This window comes from Cetorhinus maximus, chromosome 1 (genome assembly GCF_964194155.1).
Source record: "Cetorhinus maximus chromosome 1, sCetMax3.hap1.1, whole genome shotgun sequence".
In the NCBI taxonomy this organism is placed as follows: Eukaryota; Metazoa; Chordata; class Chondrichthyes; order Lamniformes; family Cetorhinidae; genus Cetorhinus; species Cetorhinus maximus.
The window spans coordinates 190,298,756-190,322,997 of NC_135879.1; the positions used below are offsets into that span (position 1 = coordinate 190,298,756).

The 24,242-nt window shown below is 41.2% G+C and overlaps 1 protein-coding gene across 1 annotated transcript in view; it reads left to right on the plus strand.

Annotated features, from left to right (window-relative positions):
• dcaf12 (DDB1 and CUL4 associated factor 12) overlaps positions 1 to 24,242 on the plus strand; it is a 99,377-nt gene that overhangs the window by 38,634 nt on the left and 36,501 nt on the right. Inside the window, exons 2-4 of the mRNA XM_078551299.1 lie at positions 12,026 to 12,280; positions 16,234 to 16,446; positions 16,856 to 16,916. Coding sequence (XP_078407425.1) covers positions 12,026 to 12,280; positions 16,234 to 16,446; positions 16,856 to 16,916 — 529 coding nt within the window. The remainder of the gene's footprint in view (positions 1 to 12,025; positions 12,281 to 16,233; positions 16,447 to 16,855; positions 16,917 to 24,242) is intronic.

Sequence of the window (24,242 nt, forward strand, 5' to 3'; positions counted from 1 at the left end):
TGAGTGACTTGGAGGGGAACTTCTAGGCGGTGGTGTTCCCATGTGTCTGCTGCCCTTGTCCTTCTAGATGGTGGCGGTCGTGGATTTGGAAGGTGCTGTCCAAGGAGCCATGGTGAATTCCTGCAATGTATCTTGTAGATGGCACACACTGTGTGTTGGTGTGGAGGGAGTTAATGTTTGTGGATGTGGTCCCTATCAAGCGGGCTGCTTGGTCCTGGATGGTGTCAAGCCTCTTGAGTATTGTGGGAGCTGCACTCATCCAGGCAAGTGGGGAGTATTCCATCACATTCCTGACTTGTGCCTTGTAGCTGGTGGACAGGTTTTGGGGAGTCAGGAGGTAAGTTATTTGTCTCACAATTCCTAGCCTCTGATCTCTTGTAGCTACAGTATTTATATGGCTAGCCCAGTTCAGTTTCTGGTCAATGGTAACCTTCCAGGATGTTGATAGTGGGGCATTCAGTGATGGTAATGCCATTGAACATCAAGGGGCAATGGTTGGATTCTCTCTTGTTGGAGATGGTCATTGCCTGACACTTGTGTGGTGCGAATGTTACTTGCCACTTGTCAGCCCAAACCTGGATATTGTCCAGGTCTTGCTGCATTTGGACATGGACTGCTTCAGAGTCGCGAATGGTGCCGAACAGTGTGCAATTATCAGTGAATATCCCCACTTCTGACCTTATGATGGGGGAAAGGTCATTGATGAAGCAGCTGAAGATGGTTCGGCTGAGGATACTACCCTGAGGAACTCCTGCGGTGATGTCCTGGAGTTGAGATGACTGTCCTCCAACAACCACAGCCACCTTCCTTTGTGCTAGGTATGACTCAAATCAGCGGAGAGTTTTCCCCCGATTCCCATTGACTCCAGTTTTGCTAGGGCTCCTTAATGCCACATGGTCAAATGCTGCCTTGCTGTCAAGGGCAGTCATTCACACCTCACTTTCGGAGTTTAACTCTTTTGTCCATGTTTGAACAAAAGTCCTGGAACTCCCTACCTAGCAGCCCTATGGGTGTACCTAATCCACATAGACTGCAGTAGTTTGGAAAGGTAGCTCACTATCATCTACTTGAGAGCAATTAGGAATGGGCTACAGATGCTGGCTTTGCCAGTGATGCCCAAATCCCATGAGTGAATTTAAAAACAAATGTAGAAATCTCGCTGCCACTCATTTACAGGTCTCATAGTGTAGGAAAGAGAGGAGGTGGGTTAACAGGCAGAAAACAGAGTAGGAAATAAGCGGGTCATTCTCAGGATGGCAGGCTGTTAGCGACCGGGTACTGCAAGGATCAGTGCTGGGGCCATAGCTGTAAATGATTTGGATGTGGGAACCAAAAGTGGTAATTCCAAATTTGATGACACAAAACTAGGTTGGAATGTAAGTTGAGAAAGATGGAAGGAGGATTCAAGGGGACTTGGACAGGCTAAGGGCTAAGTGAATGGGCAAGAACATGGCAGATGGAAGTTATCCACTTAGGTAGAAAAAACAGAAAGGCAAAGCATTTCTTAAATGGTGAGAGGTTGGGAAGTATTGATGTCCAAAGGGACCTGGGTGTCCTTGGTCTTGAGTCACTAAAAGCTAGCATGCAAGTGTAGCATTGCAATTAGGAAGGCACATAGCCATCATCGCAAGGGAATTGTACAGGAGTAAAGATTTCTTGCTGCAATTATACAGAGCATTGGTGAGACTGCACTTAGATAAGGAAGCCAAAACTGTACACAATACTCCAAGGAAGGGTATACTTGCCATAGAGGGAGTGCAATGAGGGTTCACCAGACTAATCCCTGAGATGGTGGGATTGCCTTTGAGGAGAGATTAAGGAAACTGGGCCTGTCTCTTCTGGAGTTTAGAAGAATGAGAGATGATCGCATTGAAACTTAGAAAGTTCTTATGAGGCATGACAGGTTAGATGTAGATAGAATGTTTCCCCTGGCTGGTGAGTCTAGAACCAGATGACAGTCTCAGAATGAGGGCAGGCCATTTAAGACTGAGATGAGGAGGAATTTCTTCACTCAGTGGGTGGTGAATCTCTGGAATTCTCTACCCTAGAGGACTGTGAAAGCTTGATCGTTGAGCATGTTCAAGACAGAAATCGATAGATTTCTGGATACTAATGGCATCAAGGGATTAAGGGGATAGCATGGGACAGTGGCATTGAGGTAGATGATCAGCCATGACCTGATCAAATAGTGAAGTGGGCTCAATGGGCAGACTGGCCTACTCCTGCTATGATGTTCCTATGCAAGAAATATCTTAATGTATTCATTTTTTGGATGAGATGTTAAACCAAGGCCCTGGCTGATCTCTTGGGTGAACATTAAAATCCCATGACATTATTCTAAAGAAGAGCAAGAGGGTTATCCCCAGTGTCCTGCCCAATATTTATTCCACAGTCAACATGACGAAAACAGCTTACCTGCTCATTATCACATTGCTGTTTGTGGAAGCTTGCTGGGTGCACATTGGCTGCTGTACTTCCTACATTACAACAGTGATAACACTTTAGAAGTACCTCATTGGTTGTAAAGCGTTTAGGGATGTTCTGTGGCCTTGAAAAATGCAATATAAATGCAAGTCTTGTTTAAAAGTTAATTGAATAAAACCTTTGTACAAACAAGTATTTGTGATTATAAAAGCCCTTCCATTAAATGTACACTTGTAAAGCAGTACAAAGTACACAGGACATTGTAATAATAGAAAATTGGCATTTGACTTTTTATTGTATCTCAAACACAATTTTTGAGCAGAATGGGCTCACTTATTTTCTGAATTTAATTATTATTGATATGTTCATAAATTTTTCTTGCACTGTGGACAATAATTGTATCTGTTTGAGAGAGCATCTAAATTGACAAGACTAGTAAATGCAATATCTATTGAAGCTTGAGGGGTAACACTAAGTTTTAATCAAAATGATACTTCTAAGACAGTACTGTTGTGATCAAAATGATCATTGAGATTATTTTCTTGGGAGTTTTTGATATGAATGGTGGACCCTCAGAATGTTCATACTGATAAAATTGTACCAATGCAGTCACTAATTTTGTTACCTTGATGGTCTTATTTAACGCACTCAATAAACATCATAATTGAATATTTATGCCTAAATTTTACTAGCAGGTTGAACTAGCGCAAGTTATTTAGTTCAAGCATAGAAGAACACATAGTTATAAGTAGTTATATGTAGGAGTATTCCAATAACTCTTAACGCCTTATTTGGTTGAGAAGAGTTCCAAAATTGTCAGCATTGGAAAGTTTCTTGAGTTGTTCAGTGATTCTTCACTTTTTGTGCTGTGGCTTTTGTTATGAAATGTAAATTATCTATCCTGCACAAATGTAAATGTGGAGCAAAGGTATAGGATTGCTGCGCCAAAGATTTAAAACTGAAGGATCGTGCATCAGTAAATGTGCAGTGGAAGTGAGTGATATTCACTTATTATAGTCTGGTTGCTAGCTAATGGGTAAAGTGCTATAAAACAGATCTAGTTAGAGAAAGTGGTGCACTATTACTCTCGAAGAACAAAGTTATCAAGTTAATTTGGCTTCATAGTTGGAAAGAATGAGTGAACAGTGTGACAAGAGGACAAATGTTAGGATGAGAAAGGAGAGGGAGAGTAATAGAATTTATAAAAGGGAGAGATAAATTGGAGGAAAGGGATTCAGACGAAGATGGTGTCGGTCTGGGCCTATTGTGATTTATTATTTCAATTGTTCTCTGCAGCTAGCAATGTTGACACGACTGGTCTAGCAATGTAGTTTACATGAAATATGGTTAGCGATGACTGCCATTTTTAACACTGATACTCGTGTAGAAATGAGGCGAGTAGTTTTGAAACCTGAGAATTGTCTGGTCAGCTTTGTGATGTCATTCATCTTTGTGATGTGCCAAGTCCACCGCCATGTCTCCATGTGGTAGACTTTAATTTCCACACTGGTTTAAATGTCACTGGTAAACCACAGTACTTAGAATTACAGATAATCGCAAATTAACTAAGCATCTAGAACAAAATGCAGTTTATGCAACAGGCCCTTTTGAAAAAGATATCAGTCCCTCCCTTTCAGCAAAACCGTGATTCATATCTGTTCATACAGCACATACCAGGGAGGCAACAATAGTAAATGAGCAGGTATCCATGGGATACCTTTACATGGCAAGTGTGCAATTCAAAATATAGAAGGATGCTAGTAGACAGCTATGTTTAATAAGAACAGTGATTTTAGGGAATTTCATGGGTTTATTTTAAATCCTAAATGGCCTTGGATTAGGAGGGATGGGGCTATGCTTGACTAGGCTGCTTACAAAGTTGGGCTGCTTAGTACAGCGTGCCAGGAGTAGACAAAATGCCAGACTGGGGTTGAAACCAAGACCTTGGATGATCGCAGAAGTTTCAGGGGATGTGGAAAAGCATCATATGGAAGGATTACTGATAAGAGTAAGCAGTTTTGAATGGATTTTAAACTGTCCAGTTAAGTGTAGTAAAATTATGAGTTGTTCATTTTAACTTTCTAAAGAGATGCATTTGGTATAATTTAGGTCTGTTATGTGAGATAGAGGAAATAATTTCTCAGTTTGTTATTCTGCTGGTAGAATAATGCTGAATTTAGTGCAAAAAGAATACAAATATAGGATTAACTCCAGAACTAATTATGTAAACAAGGAATTGAGCTGAGCAGTGATACTCCAAATGAGGTTTGGGGGTGGGGGCAAGGTTGTGGGTGTGTTTGGGTGGGGGCATGTTGCATCACTGGTAAATAGTCTGAGGCTTTCTTTTACAGAAAATCAAGTCGGCTGTGGTTACCTGCTACAGGAGCAATAATGGTTTGAGGTGTTAGTACGTTGACCTGTCTAGTGATTGGTATGAGAAAATGCAATTGGTTTGGAGCTACGTAGATAGTTGGAAATCTCCGAAGCAAATTGAGTCTGCATATTCCTGTATGAACTTATGAAATAAGGCGGCCCCAATTTATTAATGTATCTAAATGCCTTTATGTATTTTTTTTTTAAAAGAAATCTCCATTACTTTGTCTGTTTCTTTCTGAACCACAGAGCTGGATTTAATGGAGGCAATAGGGGTCTTGCCCACCTGCTGGAGAGCTGGCGGAAACCCAGTGCTGTCTCTTTTAGTGAAGGCCTGCCACATTAAGTACCCCTGCCACATTAAGTACCACTCAAGCACTTAACTGGCCAATCGGGCCTGGCCCAGGGACAGATGTCGCGCTTGCCGAGACCTGCTGGCCAATCAGAGGCTGGCAGCTGTAGTGAGCAACAGTGCCATCGGGTAGATGGTGGCTGCTGCCAGTACTAAACCCACCAGAGGCCTAGGATTGTCGCTGGATCCCAGGCCACAGGTGAGCGATGGCGGCGGGAGGGGGGGCCGAGGGGGAGGAGGGTTTGGTAGCACATGCAGGGGCTGGCTCTCAACAAGTCCCCCTTCCTGATGCCAGGTCCTTTGATCAAGCATTAAGTGCCTTTGAATGAGTGATCCCCCGGGAGCCCACAAGCAATACCACCTGGCTTTGTTTATTGTGCTTCCGGCATGGCAAGCCCCTGCCTGCTGCTGATTTCATACCATTGGGATGCGATGAGGCCCTTAACGTGTGTGTAAATTGCCCATTTAAGGCGGCAGGATGAGAAGGACATCTGTGGGCCTTCCCGCTACAGACTTAATTAGGGTGGAGGTGGGAAGGCAAGGCAGCAGGCTTCCCATCCGCTACCTTCCAACATGTTTAAATGATCACCATCACCAAACTTGCCACAGGGAGGGCATTAAATTTCATCCAGTGTTCCATATTCTGAGCCATTTTTGTGAATAATGTCCTGGATTCACATTTTTGTAACTTGCATTTTAAGATTAGGTACAGTTGTTCTGGATTCCCCTTCTGGAGCGAAGCCCTTCCTATGGATCTTGGTGATCACTAGACTTCCTAAAGTGGCCACCCAATGCCTATTCACTGGACTTCCTAAAGTGGCCTGTATATATTATTGGAAAATATTTTTCTTTTAAAATAGTGGCTTAGTCTGTGGGTGTGTCTTAATTGGATTAAAGCCAGCTAGTCTGGATGCTTTGATGTGTGCTAGTTTTGAGATGTAAACAGAGAGGTAGAGTGCATTTGCATTTTTTTGAATAGCGCATTCAAGAAGTGGGGTGAAATCAGGCACCTAGTGAGCAGAGACCAAGCAATGTGTTTATATTATTGATAAAATTGGTACATGAAAGGGGTTTTATTGTTAGAAGTAGAGTTCAAAGAAGCTGGTGATACAATAAGAATTTAGGTTCAATGAGATGTGCTAGGTATAACTTCGGTTTTCGTGTGTGCAGAGCAGATGCAATCTAAGATCAAAGTAGCTGTTAGTCTAAAAGTATCTCCACAGGAACCAAAGTGAAAGGAACCTCATTTTGAATTTGTAAGGTGAAAATGCTTTGCCTGGTGTCTGCTGAAAGCCTATGAGTTGCTGTTGCCTTAATGGAGATTAGTTTGGGAAGTTGTTAAAAGTTATGATAGTAATTTGTAGCCATGCGTAATGTGTTTAATGTGTTGTAACTTAATAAAATGTTTCATTTAGTTTAATATAAAACCTCTCAAGAACTGATGGCCTGATTCCTGAATTTAGAGCTGCATCTCAAACATACCACTTAAAATTGCCCTCTGGGATTTTCAAACAACTCGGCTTTACCAAAAGGCTGTCTCATAACTTGACCACCCAATGCCTATTCCAAAGAGGCCTGGCAAAAGTTTTATACAATAATATTGTTTCCTTGTATTTATATTTGAATAATGTATGCAATTTGACACAATACATAGAACTACTTCTGCTGTGATATGACACTGGTTCTTTGGCAATCCCACCTCCTCATCGATTGTGGGTGGAACGTAAAACCCAGTGATCTTAGGTCTACCTTCCCTGTCATAAGTTTTGTTGTGGAAGATATGGTATGGCTATCGAGGCCAGGCATAGTACAAATGAAAAACCACCATTAAATAGACAAGTCTGAAAAAATTCTCTTGCTGGAACCAAAAAATATAAACTTAACCTCTAAAAGAAATTTCTGGTACATGGGAATTCAGTGATAAAGTCACATATTCTGAGAAGTGAGGTGATACAATTCTGGAGTGATAGGACAGGAATTAGTACTGTAATTCTTCACTGAGTGTCAAATCTGGATTCTTCAGTGGTGGGCATTGAGTAAAATTAAGGTCTTTTCCATAAGTAGAAAGAAAAATCAGAGACAATTCATGGGAATGTGTCTCAGGCACATATAGGATGGATGATGGGCAGGGCATCCAGTTTTACAGCTGACATAGTTGGCAGGAGGTTTGATTTAATTTAAAATCAGTGAACTGTTACCTACCATTGCTTGCAGATAGAAAAGATAGGAAATCCAGCCAGGCAAATACTATTTAAAGGCACCCTTAGCCTTTCTTAAAGGGAGTTGCACTTTTCAATGGTTTGTCAAAAGTGAGGAGTGGGCAAAATGACTTTGTAGAGGACCCTTGCATTCTTTTCAGTCACACTGAGCAATAGAAAGGGGAATTTCTTACCATTTGGGAGACCAGTAAATGAATCGGCAATAACAGAGAGGTTTTAGAACAAGCTGCTGCAACCAACAGTCTTCCCAGGACCTCCTGAGAGTGCAGGAAAAAGTTTAGTGACACCAGGACAGTCAAGGTATGGTTCCCCTTCACATGTCTTGTAGCACAGCTTTGTACCGCTTTATTTTAGTAGCACCACCATGAAGTCTTCCCTTCATCAGTTCCCATGCTGCTTCTCCAACTACAACAAAATACTTCATTGAACTCCTTCTGCTTACACTCTCAAACTTTAGGCCTGCCACTGCCCTCACAGCTACATCCCCTCTTGGTCACACTTGATTCTTATTCCTCTCATCATGCACACTATGCTCAGCTGTCTTGTACACCTTTAAAACTTTTGGCAGGGAAAATTTTAACTCACTATCACTCTTCTTGCAGGTCAGGCTGGGTAAAAACAGCGATAGGGTACAAGAAGATAAGGAGGTCTTGCCTCTATGCAGATCATGGCACCAATGGGGAAGGCAGCCACTGACATCAGTGACAGAAAGGGCATGCAGCATTGCAGGTGATCATATTAGAGGCCACACATAGCTGGTTGTTTGATCATTTCGTTTCTTGCTGGGTTGTAGGGGGCAGAGTGGATAGGGTGGAAAAGAAGAGTGGGTCATTGTCCATTTCATACATTGCCAATCACTCTTATGGATTGCTCCAGCAACTTGAGAGTTTCCTGCTCTGATCAGTCATGTTTTGCTCTGCTGCTCTTGTGGAAGCAGCAGCTCTTGTGAAACAGTCGATGCCCAAACGCAGCAAGACCTGGGCAATATCCAGGCTTGGGCTGGCAAATGGCAAGTAACATTCGCACCACACAAGTGCTAGGCAATGACCATCTCCAACAAGAAAGAATCTAACTATCGCCCCTTGATATTCAGTGGCATTACCGTCGCTGAATTCCCAACTATTAAAACCCTGGGGTTACCATTGGCCAGAAACTGAACTGGACCAGCCATATAAATACTATGGCTACAAGCGTAGGTAAGAGGCTAGCACTCTTGCGGCAAGTAACTCACCCCCTGACTCTCCAAAACCTGTCCGCCATCTACAAGGCCCAGGTCAGGAGTGTGATGGAATGCTCTCCACTTACCTGGATGAATGCAGCTCCAACAACACTCAAGAATCTTGACGCCATTCAGGACAAAGCCGACTTGACTGACACCTCATCCACTAACATTGGCTACCTCCACCACTGATGCACAATGGCAGCAGTGTACACCATCTACAAGATGCACTGCATGAACTCACCATGGCCCCTCAAACAGCATCTTCCAAACCCACGACCGCTACCATCTAGAAGGATGAGGACAGCAGAGACATGGGAACGCCATCATCTGGAAGTTCCCCTCCAAGTCACTTACCAGCCTGATTTGGAAATATTTTGCCACTCCTTCACCGTCGCTGGGTCAAAATCCTGGAACTCCCTCCCTGGCAGCAACATGGGTGTACCTATACCACATGGACTGTAGCAGTTCCAGAAGGCAGCTCACCATCACCTTCTCAAGGGTAATTAGGTAAGGCAATGAATGCTGGCCAAGCCAGTGATGCCCACATCCCATTAATAAATTTAAAAAATAATCACCCACTTCTCTGTCTTTACATTATTCTTGAATCCTGAACGTGTAGCAGTGCTTCTTGTATCAAGTGATCTTTGGCAGTACCTCGGGATTGAGGGTGACTTGATTTCACTCCACTTCGATGACTTCTGAGATGGCTGATAAGTCCAAAGCATGACCTGCACACTCTGCCACATGTGGGGCAGGTGGTGTTTGGAGGTTTCTGCACTCTCTCCAAAGCTTCGACTTCCCAGTGAAGTCCCTCAATGTGTTTGGTGCCATAAAGAATAAACGCACCTTTTTGGCCAGTCACAAGCCAAGGACTCCCATGAGTTGGTAGGAATGCTTGGATCTCTTCAGGGAGGACATCCCTAAAGCATTTCCGTTGTCCCCCTGGGACTCTCCTGCCATGACAGAGTTCTGAGTAGAGCAGTTGCTTTGGGAGTCTCGTGTCAGTTGTACAAACGGGCATATCCTGCCCAGCAGAGCTGATTTTGAGTGATGATTACCTTGATGCTGGGCATGTTGGCTTGGGAGAGGATGCTGCAGTTGTACTTTGTCTTTCTGACCACCATATTTGGAAGATCTTGTAAAGCACTGCTGATGGTACTTCTCCAGTGCTTTGAGATGCCTACTGTATATTGACCTAGTTTCTGAAGCATTTAGGGGCACGGGGATCACTACTACCTGGTAAATCATGACCTTAGTCTCTGGTTTGAGATCCTGGTCCCCAAATACTATTTTCCTCCTTGTATTACCATTTTGGGAGAATACCAATACAGTACTTATCATTCCCAATAATGCTGTTAAATATGATCAATAGCTAGTCAAACAGAGACTAACTTTTCCAATGCTTAGCAGTAAATGTGCTGCATCTGGAGCACTGAGGATCCGTGAAAGTTCAAGTATCTCACACATCATAATGATTTCCCGTCCCACCATTCCTCTGCCTAACTTAAAAACGCAGATTGTGTTAATCTGCACCTCGACTTGCAAGAATTATGCTCTGCTTGCTTACTTCATGTATGTATTTATTAAATTATAGAAAAAATCTCTCCAAGCCTCAAGCGTAAGGTTATTCTTCTGGCCTTTCGCATTCCATTGGTATCTCGCACTTTTATAATTTGATTCTAAACTAAAATGAGTTGCTTTAAAACTTGCATAATTGCTAACACATATTTTGAATATTTGTAAATTTAGACAACTTACACTGAAAATTCACCGTTCTTTACTCCTCTGAAATTAGCAGCAACTTCTGGAGCGCTCATGTACAGTTAAAAGCAGAACTGCAGAAGTTGCTGTTTGTGATTCTACATTTTGCTGGAGGGGGTGCTGTTGAGGCCCCTCCAGAATGCAAACAATTGCAAATCATTGAACTGACAAGAATGTCCACTCTTAGTCTCTTTGATCTTGCTGTAAAACACTTGGAAAGAGCTACATCCTGTTGAATGAGATATAAATGAGTTTTTAATGGTGGAGTAAGTTCATAATTACTTCTCAACACTCTCACTGTCTTTGGAAGTGTAACTTTATATTTGAGTGCCAAATTTTTTTCAATATGACAAACTGTACATGTTTAGAATTGTTTTTGCAAGTTTGTTATCTTAGCTTTAACTTTAATCCCATATGTTCGTCCCAATCTGTTATTTCCTTATCTGTAAAACTGCCTGAAAGAGTGGTAGAGGCAGAAACCCTCATAACATTTAAGAAGTATTTGAATGTGCACTTGCGATGCCATAGCATACAAGGCTATGGGCCTAGTGCTGGAAATGGGATTAGAATAGTGAGGTACTTGTTTGACTGGCACAGACTCGATGGGCCTAAGGGCCTTTTTCTGTGCTGTAGACCTCTATAAAAATGTAAAATGAAAAGTGAAGGGATCCAGTGGTTTTTACTTCCCGGTTTGGTGTCTGAGAATACATCAATGTGATCGACTGCTTACCCTGTTTAATGACATCACCAATGCTGGATGCTTGGAGATCCCCTTTATCCTTTTTCAATATAATGTCAAGAAAGGGAAAGTTCACACCACTGACATTGCTAGATCATTGTGGACAGTTTTCTTTGAGGTCAGCAATGAATGCTGTTGCTTTGCTGCTGACTGCAAATTCTAGCCCCTGAGAGTGCAGTCTAAACAGATAACTATCCCAAGATTACAGGGTACCTTTGTAAAAGTGACAGCTTTCTTAACCACAGAGGTTTTAAAGGTTTATAATGCTTTCACTTCATAAAACAGGATGAATATTTGGTTAAGAATGGCATGAGAATCGTAACAGACTTGGATTGTGTTCTCTCTAGACCACTGTGTTTCCAACCCTGCAAATGACTTGAGCCAAACAGTGTAGTTTGCAGTGTTGAATCAATATCTTGGCCTATTATCTTTGGGTGGGAGAGAGGAGAAAGAAAGATATTTACTGAAATGAAACAGCTTTAGCTTGGAAATTTCTTTTTTTTTGTCAGACGTACTTAGAGCCTGTGACTGCATACACTGCCTTTTTGAAGAAAGGCTGAATGGCCTTTTCTTCTATACATATTTTGTGAAGATAAGTGGAACAGATCATTTCTAAGAATACATGGGAAAAAGTGGGTTTAGAATGTTAACATGCAACACTTAGTGTTGAAGCTCATGATTTCTTTGTGACCTTGCAGGCCTGTGACATAGACTAATAATGGCATGCAAAAGAATAGCAGTGATAGCTTAATTACCATTTAAAGCTTTTGTCATATATTCACAGTCCTTGATTTCTGTTAATTAAATACTTTGACAAACTGGTTATCTTAGCAAAGGTTATTCTTAAGACTAATTGTTGCTATTTAATAAAAAATGTTGACCAATTAAATGAAACAGCTAATGTATTTAAACACATTTAAATTTTCCTTCAACAGTGCAGCCAGGATCACACACTACGCAAAAAGAAGAAACTACCGCTTGTGAAGAAGTCCTTTGTCTGTTACCTCGCAGGTCAACAGATTAAGCTTCGGAATGAGCAGAGCTACCAACAAGCACTACGTGGTTATGCGGCTCACAGACTACCTGCCCTTTTGAAGGAGGAAGAGTTTCATTTGGGAACCCTGAACAAGGTGTTTGCATCCCAGTGGCTGAATCATCGGCAAGTAGTATGTGGGACAAAATGCAACACGGTGAGTGGAATTTTTAAAAACATCTTTACTTCCCATGTCAATAAACTTTAGAAATATTTTTCATAATTTTACAGATTATGGCTTTAAGATTGAGAGGTGAGAGGCAGGACTTAGGAGTCAGTATTAAAGTTCCTTTTCATCCTCAATGCCCTTTATTTAAAAAAAAACTTTCTAAATCGAGAAAGTTGGGTCAACCCAGGTAATGTAATTGATGGTTTCACTTTTGAATCTGACTTGAAGTTTCTTCAACTTCATCAACTACTTCTAAAACTGAATCTTTGTTTTCTATGTTCCAGAGTGCTTTCATTTACCGAGACAGCTAGATAAATTTGTAGCATTTCTGAGGATTGGCTAGCAAACCCTCATCACTGAGTTTATTGGCTTCATTAAATGTTCTCATGATCTTTTTCAACTTGTGAATGCTACAGAGTAACAACATACTTAACTATAATTTGAATTTAAATTTGTTTACCTGTTCCTTAAACAGTATAAGGTTAAATGAATGGTAGAACATGTGCAGATTTTACTGTTGTTAATCGTAACTATCTCAATTAGGAACAGGAGTACTATTTAAATTATACTATCTCTCTGTTGTTCTTCCCAAAGTGTGTCACTTCACACTTTTCTATATTACGTTGCATTTGTCTTTGTGGCTGCCTGTTTCACCATATACGCCCTGCTGAAGTCTGCTCACTATTTAAGACAGTTTGAAGTTTTGCATCATCGACAAATTGTATTCCCTATACACAAGTCCTTCTGGTTATTAGTTTAAATATTCCTAATACTTAGCAAGGGGTGGGGGGGTGCGGTGGAGGGTGTCAATTATCTTGGGTTCATAGTTGACCCTTGGTCAATTATGTACCCAAGATAACCCTGTACCTTTGATATAAAATATTAATTTTCCAAATAAGTCTGTTGTCAGGCCCTTTATCAGATGTCTTTGATAGCTGCCCCTTGAACATCCATGCTTCTTCAATTGACAACTAATTCGCACTGGTCAATATGACCTGTAGTAACCAAATTTACTCTTCTCAACTTTGTGCCAAAAAAGTGCTTCCTGATACCAGTCCTGAATGCCTGACCATATTCACAACTAAACTCTAATGCAGAGTTCTGTTGTCACAGAACCTGCTGAGTTCCATTTTGAAAACTGCAGTGGCACCAGACTCACTACCTGAATTTGCTGTTTTCCCAAAAGTTTGAAATTCTCTATGGAATGAAATCTGCGGCATCTCACCTCTTGGCATACAAATTTTATGGCATGACTTTTGATGATCATTTCAAATCACCCATCTAGTCTGTACCCAATCCTTCCCTCATTTTAAAATCCTGAATCACATACATCTCCTTGTCTGTGTATCTAACTTTATTTTATTTTTTCTTGGGATATCAGTGTCTCAGGCAAGGCTGGCATTTATTACCCATTTCTAAATGCCATTGAGAAGGTGGTGGTGAGCCCCCACCTTGAACGGCTGCAGTCCATATGATGTAGATACACCAACAGTGCTTTTTTCTCAAGCGGTTTTATTCAGTCTAGTTGTATAAATGCCATTTCAGAGGGTAGTAAAGAGTCATCCATATTGCTATGGATCTGGAGTCACATGTAGGCCAGATTGGATAAGGATGGCAGATTTCCTTTCCTGAAGGACATTAGTGGACCTGGTGGATTTAATGACATTTCAGTAGTTTTGTAACTATTAATGAGACTAACCTTTTATTCCAGATTTGTTATTAGTTGAATTTAACTTCTGCCAGCTGCCGTGGTGAAATTTGAACTCTTATTTCCAGAACATTAGTCAGGGCCCCTGGATTGCTGTTCCAGCACATTGCCACTATGCTACCTTCTCCTGTATCTAAGAATTCTGTAATTCAGTACAGCTTGGTCAACCATCTCTGCACCTTCTGTATAGCCTCAGTACCCTTCACTATGTGCAGAAACCAGAAGTTGAAATATAATACCTTTGTTTTAAACTTGATGGTTTGAGCAATGTAATTTAAAACAGGAGTTCTCAACCTTTTTGCTTTTAAATCCTCCCCTGAGCCCCTAATAGTCGTAAGTTTCACAGACAGCCCCCATAACACACTGCCATTATCTTTCCTGTATAAAAAAATTCTCTTGATGCTACTCCCACTCACCATGTTACTGCTGCTATCCTAGCATTACAGAAAATGCTGGTCTCATGCAACTCCCACTCCCTTTTTCCTTCCACGTGAGTGAGCTCCAACCACCTAACCCCCAGCCCCACACTTTCCCTCACCAATTTTCCCTCAGCCAGCCCCAGTGGTCAGTCAAATAGCCTTTTCCCCTCCAACTCCCAATATTTTTATAATTAATAAAAGTTTATAGTGAAAATTAAAAGAACATAATTGTCTTTACGGCCCTTATAATTTCCCCCCCAAATTTCTCACAGTGCCCGCATTAATGTTTTATTAATAACAAAAATAGGACGGAAAGAAATCAGAATCTGAAACAGAACTGGTATATGTTCAAACACAGTGCCACCATTGGCTAATTTCAATAGTCATGAGATACTAGAACTGAATGGGTTACAGTTGTCGCTGGTGACGTTCAGCATTGAGAAGATTCAGGGAGTGAGGGATGTTAGTAAAAGAGCACCTGGCAAAATTAGCCTGGTGGAGAGGAAAACGGCCCATGCAGCAAATGTAAGGGAGACAAAATATACAGTGGACCGAGTGACAGAAGAATGGGGAATGGAGAGCTGAGGGAACTGCGTTCAGCAAGCAGCGATCTTCATCTCTCTTCTGTCTCATTGAGCGGGGCCTGGACTTGGCTGCAGCTACTGTCGTCATTACACAGATGTTCAGGAGGGACAAACAGAAGTCAAATCAGGGCTGAAGCTGCGAGATTGCTCAGCTCAATTCCCAACTTTATGTAATGGTATTTTTCTTGTTTATTAGAATTGATTTTGTTTTAAATCAGGGAGGTTAATTATGGTGCACCTCTTGTGGCGTTCAGGTACTCTCATTATCACCTAGAAAAGAGACAACTGAGGAGTGACCTGATGAAGGTCGAAAGGGTATGACAGAATTGCTGTGGAGAAGATACTTCCACTTGTGAGCAAGACTGGACATGGGGTTATATGTGAGGTTAATAAATTCAACAGAGGATTAAGAAGAAACCTCTTTACCTAGAGAGTGGTTAGAATTTGGGACTCGTGACCACAAGTAGATACATTTCAGGGAAGCAAGATAACATGAGGGAGAAAGGAATAGAAGGATATTGTAATGGGGTTAGAAGAGGGGTGCTGAGAGGCTTGTTTGGAATATAGGCACTGGCATGAGGCTGTTCGGCCAAATGGCCCGTTTATGTGCTAAAAATTCTTGTAACAGTGGCATCCTAATTACTGCCCAGTCGAGATTAGGTAACTTGGAACAGTTCCAGAATCAAAACTGCTATCTGTGAGGTACCAATTCTTCGCGCAAGCGCTCCTCCCCCCCCCCCCTTCATCCTGTCTCCTTGGTTTTCCAAGGATTGCTGAGCAAGGTTCTTCGCACATCTCTATCTCTAGTAGCCTTTCCATGATGTCATGGTATCACAGTAAGGGAACTACAAGAGGCAGGCTCCAAGAAGTACCTCAGCCAGCCCTGGGGGCTGAATCCATGCTGTTGCTACACTGAGCACCACACTTTTAACCAGCCCCACTAGGCCATGTTTTCTTAATTTTTTAAGTTACTCATTTTATAGTGCAAAATAAACTTGTGTGAATGCCAAAACTTTGATTGTAACTCTGTGCACGAAAAGTTATAATTGCTGTTCTACCCATTTTTACCCAAGTTCTCTAATGTGTATGAAATTGATATTTTTTACAAATACTGAGTAGGGATAAGATGATCTGCCCATTTTACACAAAGCTTTGTTTCAAAAGCTGATTTAAAAAATAAACAAATTAAAATGCAGTGTGACGCTGTAATTTCTTCTATTGTTATTCTAGCTCTTAGTGATGGATGTTATGACTGGTCAGATAACAAAAATTCCCATGCTGAAGGATCGAGAACAGCCCAATGTTGTCATGGATCAACAAGGTTGTGGTATCCATGCCATTGAACTGAACCCTTCTCGTACCTTGTTAGCTACTGGAGGAGACAACCCAAACAGCATTGCCGTTTATCGACTGCCAACTCTGGATCCTGTTTGTGTGGGAGATGTAAGTTCCTTATCATCTAAATTGCAGGGGATCACTTGTTGAAGTGCAGGTGATAGTTGAAGCTTAAATTTAAAAAATTAACTTGTAGGCTTTGTACCTCAAATGTAAGCAAACAGTGGGGTTGATTTTGAGTATTGCTGAAAAAAAGACACATGTCTAAGCTTTTCAACTTGCACTAATCAGGACATTTGCAAGAATACCAATATGAGACTAATAGCAAAAAAGGGCTTGTCCTCCCCTTATATTGGTATTCTTGTGTGTCCTGATGAGTGTAAGACGAAAAGCTTCGACATGTCTCCTTTTTCAGCAATACTCGGGTTTGATTTTCTTTTAATTTAATCACTGTCTAAAACTGTGAACAAGATTGTTTCCTTAACTGTGGGACTAATTTGAAAATGGTCTTTTCTAGGATGGGCACAAAGACTGGATTTTTTCGATTGCATGGGTTAGTGATACAATGGCTGTTTCTGGTGAGTTTCAAACAAGTTTGCTACATTGCTGATCAACTGAATTTAGTTAAAATAATTATTTGCAATGAAATGGCCAGCATTAAAAATATGCACCATGATTGCAATATTCTGCAAGGTTACTTTTTTAAAAGATGTCAGCCAGGATGCAGAATGGTATTTGTCCTTCAAATATATATAATGCTGTAAGTTTCAGCCCCACCAAGTAAAATAATATTTGAGGCTCAAACATTAGGCCTATTTTTTAAGGCCATGCAGGACCTTGTGATGTGAGCTCAAAATTCCACACAATTGAAATTAACTGAGCATGCTCAACCTTTTCTCGAGCATCAGTCTCAGAACATGCTTATGCAGTATTTACTCTTGTCTTTCTTTCCCATCTTTTTGATTGTGCGCTATTATATAACTTCTCTTTATTTGTCTTTCCTCCTGTATCAGGTCAAGCTAAACATTTGTTTATTGACTCTTAATCAAAAGCATTTACTGATTTTTTACCAGTTACTTGGAGCTTCGCTTTTTGTCAGCTAGTATAGAATCATAATATGTTATAGCATAGAATGACCAGGTCCTGACCATGTATTTCTCCACATGAGCTACTTAATCTGACTTCCTGCTTGCTCTCCATATCCTTCATCCCTTTTTTCAAACAACTGGGTAAATTATGTTTCAGAAGAATTTATAGATCAAGCTTCAATAATGTCTTGAGTTAGAGAATTTCATTTTCTAATTGGCATCTTTATGAAGAAAATTTTCTGCCGTTATTTACCGCATCATAGGCCCAAGATTTGTGGTCAACAGCAAAGCGGCAGCTCTTGCCGCTGACGGCAAAGAAAACTGCTCACAAAGACCTAGCAATTTCTGTGGCGTGGATTTTGCCTTTCCTGAAATCAGTTTGAATCTGACTCCAAGATGAGGAATAGGTGCCCAATAACAGTGATGCCATCAAGAAGACTAAGCAGCCAATCACAAATGAAGTCTTTTCACAGACAGCAAACCATGATTATCCTTTACTTTTTAGTGTCATTTTGGAGAGAGCAAACTTAAGATTGGGGCATACACATCAGATTAAAGTAGAGGCTGAAATATTATACTTTTAAAAAGAATTATTCTCATTGTGTTTTCATCATAATAGAGAAATTTGACATTCCACGAATATAAAATTAGTTTTTATGTACAGGTGAGGTTGTTCAGCAGTAATTATGAATTTAGCCTATTGAAAACCCTGTTACACCTCACTCGGAAGGGGCTCTTACAGTGAGACTAATAGCAAAAAAGGGCAAGTTCTCATCAGTTAAGTGATTTCTAATTGATTGCAGCCCTTGGGGGCTTCAATAGCGAAGATTGAGTCACTGATAGCGACTTCTGTATTTCCACATTTAAATGTGCATGTGTGGACTCCAGAAGTTGTCAATTTCAGAGCAGTAATGACATTGAACGCTTTCAACTTCATCATTATTATTGCAAAATCTTTGCCGTAATCTTGGCAATCTCTGGCAGGTTCTCCTTAAAGCTTCACAGCTGCAGTGGAAAAAAAACATAGCTCCTCAAGTTTCTCTTCATAACTCTGGTAAGGATTTAATGAATGTGCACTTCACCCTTCACTGCATTTTGTATCTTGCTTACAGTGGATAATCCAGACTGTAGCTAACTGAATTGATGCTTTAGTTATCTGCCTGATTAGTGCTACAGCCTCAGCCCCATGATCCAAATTTTTTTTTAAAACTTTTAAATTTTGCCTGAAGTCATTGGCACAAAACTGCTTCCTTTCCTTGTCTCCATGAACCCTGAATTGGTGAATGTGTTTCAAAACACAGCAAACTGCTTGGTGCTTGAGGGAAAATATGCAGGAGAAACAAGTGTGCAGCCAAGTTTCACAAGGGGAATGTGCCTGTGCAGTTTTTTTTTGAAGTTCATCTAATTTACTGAGTGACTAAAATAATGCCCAGTGATTATGCTCTGGATGTGCATGTTATTTAAAGATAGTGTTCACACAGTGTGCGGTTCTTTAAAAGTAATGCTCAGAAGAAAGTTTACACTAAATAATGTTTTGACAGCTGTAAACTCTTAAATTCTCAATGTGGGTGATGATGGCGAGAACATGTATATTGCCTATGTCTAGTTGCCATGAGAAGGTGCACCTGCCTGAATCAATGCAGTCCTTGTGGTTATGGTACTTCTGCAATGGTGTTTGCTAGGAAATTCCAGAATATTGACCCAGTGATGATGAGGGAACCGTTATGCGCAGGTCAGGGTTATGAGACTTTGAGGTGGTGGTGGTGGTCTCATGACATTGCTGCTTTTTCATTCTCATGGTAGAGGTCAGGGACCTTTTGCTGTTGAAGTAACTTTGGTGAGTTGCTGCACTCCATCCTGTTGGCTATATATTCTGCAGCCACAGAACATCAGTGGTGGAAGCGGTGATACTGTGGATATTTGTGAAAAATGCTGTGGATGCTGAAAATCAGAATTTAAAGAAAGCTGGAAATACTCAGCAGCATCTATGGAGATGAGTGAATTGAATTTTACAGAATCACAGAATTGTTAGGGTGCAGAAGGAGGCCATTCAACCCATCTTGCCTGCCCGGCTATCCAAATGAGCATTATGACTTAGTGCCATTCTCTTGCCTTTTCCCCATACCCTTGCATATTGTTTCTATTCAAATAATCATCCAATGCCCTCTTGAATGCCTCGATGGTGGCGTAGTGGTAATGTCACTGGACTAGTAATGCATAGGCCTAGGTTTAATGCTGTGGGGATATCGGTTCAAATCCCACCATGGTAGGTAGTGGAATTTAAATTCAAATTAATAAGGAAAGGAATCTGGAATTGAAAGCTAGACTCAGTAATGAAACTATCATTGTTGTAAGAACCCATCTGGTTCACTATTGTCCTTTAGGGAAGGAAATTTGCCATCTCAACCTGGTCTGGCCTACATGTGACTCCAGACCCACTGCAATGTGGTGACTCTTAATTGCCCTCTGAATTGGCCTAGCAAGCCACTCTGTTCAAGGGCAATTAGGGATGGGCAGCAAGTGCTGGGCTTGCCAGTGATGACTACATCCCATGAAGGAATAAAGAAAAAAAATTAGAAATATAATAGGTTTTTAGCAAGCGAAAGGGAAGAAGAACAGAAGTCTCTTATCTTATCGTGTCCACGGACAGTCTATACATGGCCCAGCCAGAACTGGACACATTTTTGCGCCTTGTTGTTGAATTCGGCAAGATCTGCAACAGTGCAGGGTTCCTCTAGCGATAGGCATTGCAGGAGATGTTGCATAGTCTGTGGCTCAGTTCCACACTCACAAGTTGCCGGGCTGGTTGTATATCCCCATTTGCTTAGTGACACCTTTGAACGACCTACATCAGTCCTAAATCTGTTAAGGCACTTCCAGGTTGCAGAACAGAAGTCAACATCAGAGATAGAGTGGAGGGCTTGAGTGATTAGATGGCAAAAGGTTGTTGATGGTGAATAGCCAAAGGGGGTGTTATTGGGATAAGAAACAAAAGATATGTCTCGAGGAAGTGTGAATGGCAGGATCCCGAATAAGTGCTGGCTGAAAGGAAAGGAAATAAGAGAGAAATGGGAAAAAAAAACATTATTGCCTTTTTATCCCCTTTTTTATCCCCTTTTTTTAATCCCCCATTTTACCCCCTTTGTCGCCCCCCTTACCTGATTTACAGCTATTTTTGAGATGTTACTTGTGTCCACTATAGTGAAGAATGAAGCAAAATACCTGTTTACTCATCTGCCATCTCCCTGTTTTCCATTATCAATTCCCCAGAAGCACTTTCAATAGGACCAACGCTCACTTTAACTCTTTTCTTCTTTAAATATTTATAGAAACTCTTACTGTCTGCCTTTGTTACTAGCTAGCTTTCCCTCATACTCTAATTTTTCCCTCTTTATTAATCTTTTTGTCATTCTTTGTTCTTTATAGTCTTTCCAATCTTCTGACCTGCCACAAGCCTTTGTGTAATTATATGCTTTTTCTTTAAGTTTGAAGTTAAGTTAAGTTCTGTAACTTTTTTAGTTAGCCAGGGATGGTGGGCCCTCTCCTTAGAATTTCTCTTTCTCATTGGAATATATATATTCTGAAATATCCCTTTAAGTGTCTGCCACTGAACTTCTATTGACATGTACCTGAATCTCATTTGCCAGTCCATTTCAGCTAGCTCTGCTTTCATGCCCTCATAATTGCCCTTATTTAAGTTTAAAATAGACTTTGACACTCATTTCTCCCTCATAATGAATGTAAAATTCAATCAAATTATGATTGCTGCTACCTAAGGTTGCCTTCACTTGGAGATTATCAATTAATCCTATCTCTTTGCTCAATACCAAGTCAAGTATAGCCTGCTCTCTTCTGCTTTGGGGATGGCAGGACTTTATTTATCATGATTGCACTTAATTGATTTACATCAAGAACTTGCATTCACAGAGGGGCTGCTTTGATTGCTGAATCATGCTTCAGACTTATGACTAAACATAAGCAATGCCACAGAAGCTACGGTTTATTCTAAATAGGGTGTTTTATTTGGTAGGTAAATTATAATTGAAAGGTTTCTTTTATAAATTGCCCACCCTTAAAAACTGAGTGAATCCAGAAGAATTCACAAGAAAACTGACACGCAGGCTTGATAATTGAATGATCTGCTCTTAAATGATTTCCACTACCTAAATTCCTGATATTATTCTGTAGCAACTATGTGCAGTCAATTTGTTTATCTCTTTCTTGATAGATTTTTATTTATATGCTCATTGAAATAGCTGGTGACTTCTGCTTCTTGAGAGGGTGAGCCAACCATTGGACTCTTTTTTTGTTTGTTCATGGGATGCGGGCATCATTGGCAAGGCCAGTATTTATTGTCCATTCCTAATTGTCCTTGAGAAGCTGATGGTGAACTGCTGCAGTATGCGTGATGTAGGTACTCCCACAGTGCTGTTGGAGAGTTCGAGGATTTTGACCCAGTAATAGGGAAAGAATGACATATATTTCCAAGTCAGGATGGTGCATTACTTGGAAGGGAATGTACAGGTAGTGGCATTTCCATGTGCTTGCTGCTCTTGTTCTTCTAGGTGGTAGAGGTTGTGGGCTTGGAAGAAGCTATGAGGTGTGAGAGTGTATCTTGCAAATGGTACACGCTGTAGCCATGATGCATTGGTGGTGGAAGGAGTGAATGTTTAAGGTATTGGACCAGCTGACAAAAAAGGGGGCTGTCAAGCTCCTTGAGTGTTGTTGGAGCAGCACTCATCCAGGCAGTGGGAGAGTATTCCATCACACTGCTAACTTGTGCCTTGCAGATGATGGACACGCTTTGTGAACTTGGGGGGTGAGTTACTCAGTGCATAACTCCAAGCCTCTGACCTGCTCTTGTAACCACAGTGTTTATGTGGATGCGTCAGTTAAGCTTCTGGTCAGTGGTGACCACCCCCACCCCAAGGATGTTGATAGTGGGGGGTTCAGCGATGGTAATGCCATTGAATATCATGGGGCGATGGTTAAATTCTCTCTTGTTTGAGATGATCATTACTTGGCACTTAACAGCCCTAGCATGAATGTTCTCCAGGCCTTGATGCATGTTGGCACAGACTGCTTCAGGAGGAGTCGTGTATGGCACTGAACGCTATGGAGTCATCAGCGAACATCTCCACTTCTGAGCATATCATAGAGGGAAGGCTATTGATGAAGCAGCTGAAGATCGTTTAGCCTAGGATACTACCCTGAGAAACTGTTCAGGAATGCCCTGGGGCATGAGATGATTTGCCTGCTTCGGTTCAGGTTATGATGGAGGAAAAAGTAGTCACCATGCATCTCTGCCATTTCATAGTAATGTTTTTTGGAGAAAATGAAATAAGTTGTCTTCTCAGCCTGCAAGGACTGTACTCAATTGCAGGACCTCTGGATAAAAATGTGAATGTCATCCAGTTTCATAATAAAATATAGGTTTCCTTGAAGACAGTGGTTCTCAAACTTTTCTGGTTGAAGGACCCATTTTCAAATTAATTAATAATTACAGACCCCTCCCAGCTAAATTACACTATATAATGGCTGTAATATGAAAGTGTTACCTGTAAAGAATGTTGAAACATTGTTACAGACCAGAGAGGGGATTAGCTTTAACAGCCCTGATTTCTCCCCTCACTACCCTTCTGTAAACAGAAAGGTGTTTTTGATTTTTGATTTCCCCCTTTATAAGTGGTGGTGTGTTTTTCCCAACCCTTCAGTTTTGGAGCTATCCAATTCTCTATGAATAACCCCACAGCAAACTCGAGATAAGGTGAAACAAGAGAGTTGGTTTATTTTACATACACACAACGTGGGAAAGGGGTTTTGCAACGTCTGCCCTATTTCACACTCATACAATAAAAGGGGGATAAGGGAAAGCAAGGGGCACAAGGCAAGACCACGATAAAAATAAGCGTTATGGTTTCACATAAGTCCAGAATCAAAAGTCCATTGGCGTATTCTTTCAGAGGTTAGTAGGCCGAGGCCAAAATGTCGTAGGGCGATCCAACATTCCAGAAGCGAGGACTTCCGCGATGGGAGAAGGCACGTAGGGATGAATCAGTCTTGAAGGCACAGATACAGAAGTTCCAATGTTCAAGTAGTTCACAGTGTAGATGAGGGTCAGGCACTTCACTTGAACAGAGATAAGTGAAGCAGCATTTCACTTGCATTTCCCCTAACTTAGTCTACTGCATTCGTTGCTCCCAATGCGGTCTCCTCTACATTGGAGAGACCAAACGCAAACTGGGCGACCGCTTTGCAGAACACCTGCGGTCTGTCCGCAAGAAAGACCCAAACCTCCCTGTTGCTTGCCATTTTAACACTCCACCCTGCTCTCTTGCCCACATGTCTGTCCTTGGCTTGCTGCATTGTTCCAGTGAAGCCCAACGCAAACTGGAGGAACAGCACCTCATCTTCCGACTTTACAGCCTTCCGGGCTGAATATTGAATTCAACAACTTTAGATCTTAAACTTCCCCCTCCCCCCATCCCCACCCCGTTTCTTCCCCCTCCCTTTTGTTTTTTTTTTTGTTTTCAATAATTTATATAGATTTTTCTTTTCCCACCTATTTCCATTATTTTTAAATCTACAACTAATACCTTGTCAATCTTTCCACCCCACCCCCACTAGAGCTGTACCTTGAGTGTCCTGCCATCCATTCTTAATTAGCACTTTTCTTAGATAATATCACTACCTTCAACACCTCTTTGATCCTTTTGTCTGTGACATCTTTTGATTATCTGCTCCTATCACTGCTTGCTTGTCCCTACAACCACCCCACCCTCAACTTCTCTCCCCCCGCCCCCCACCTTAAACCAG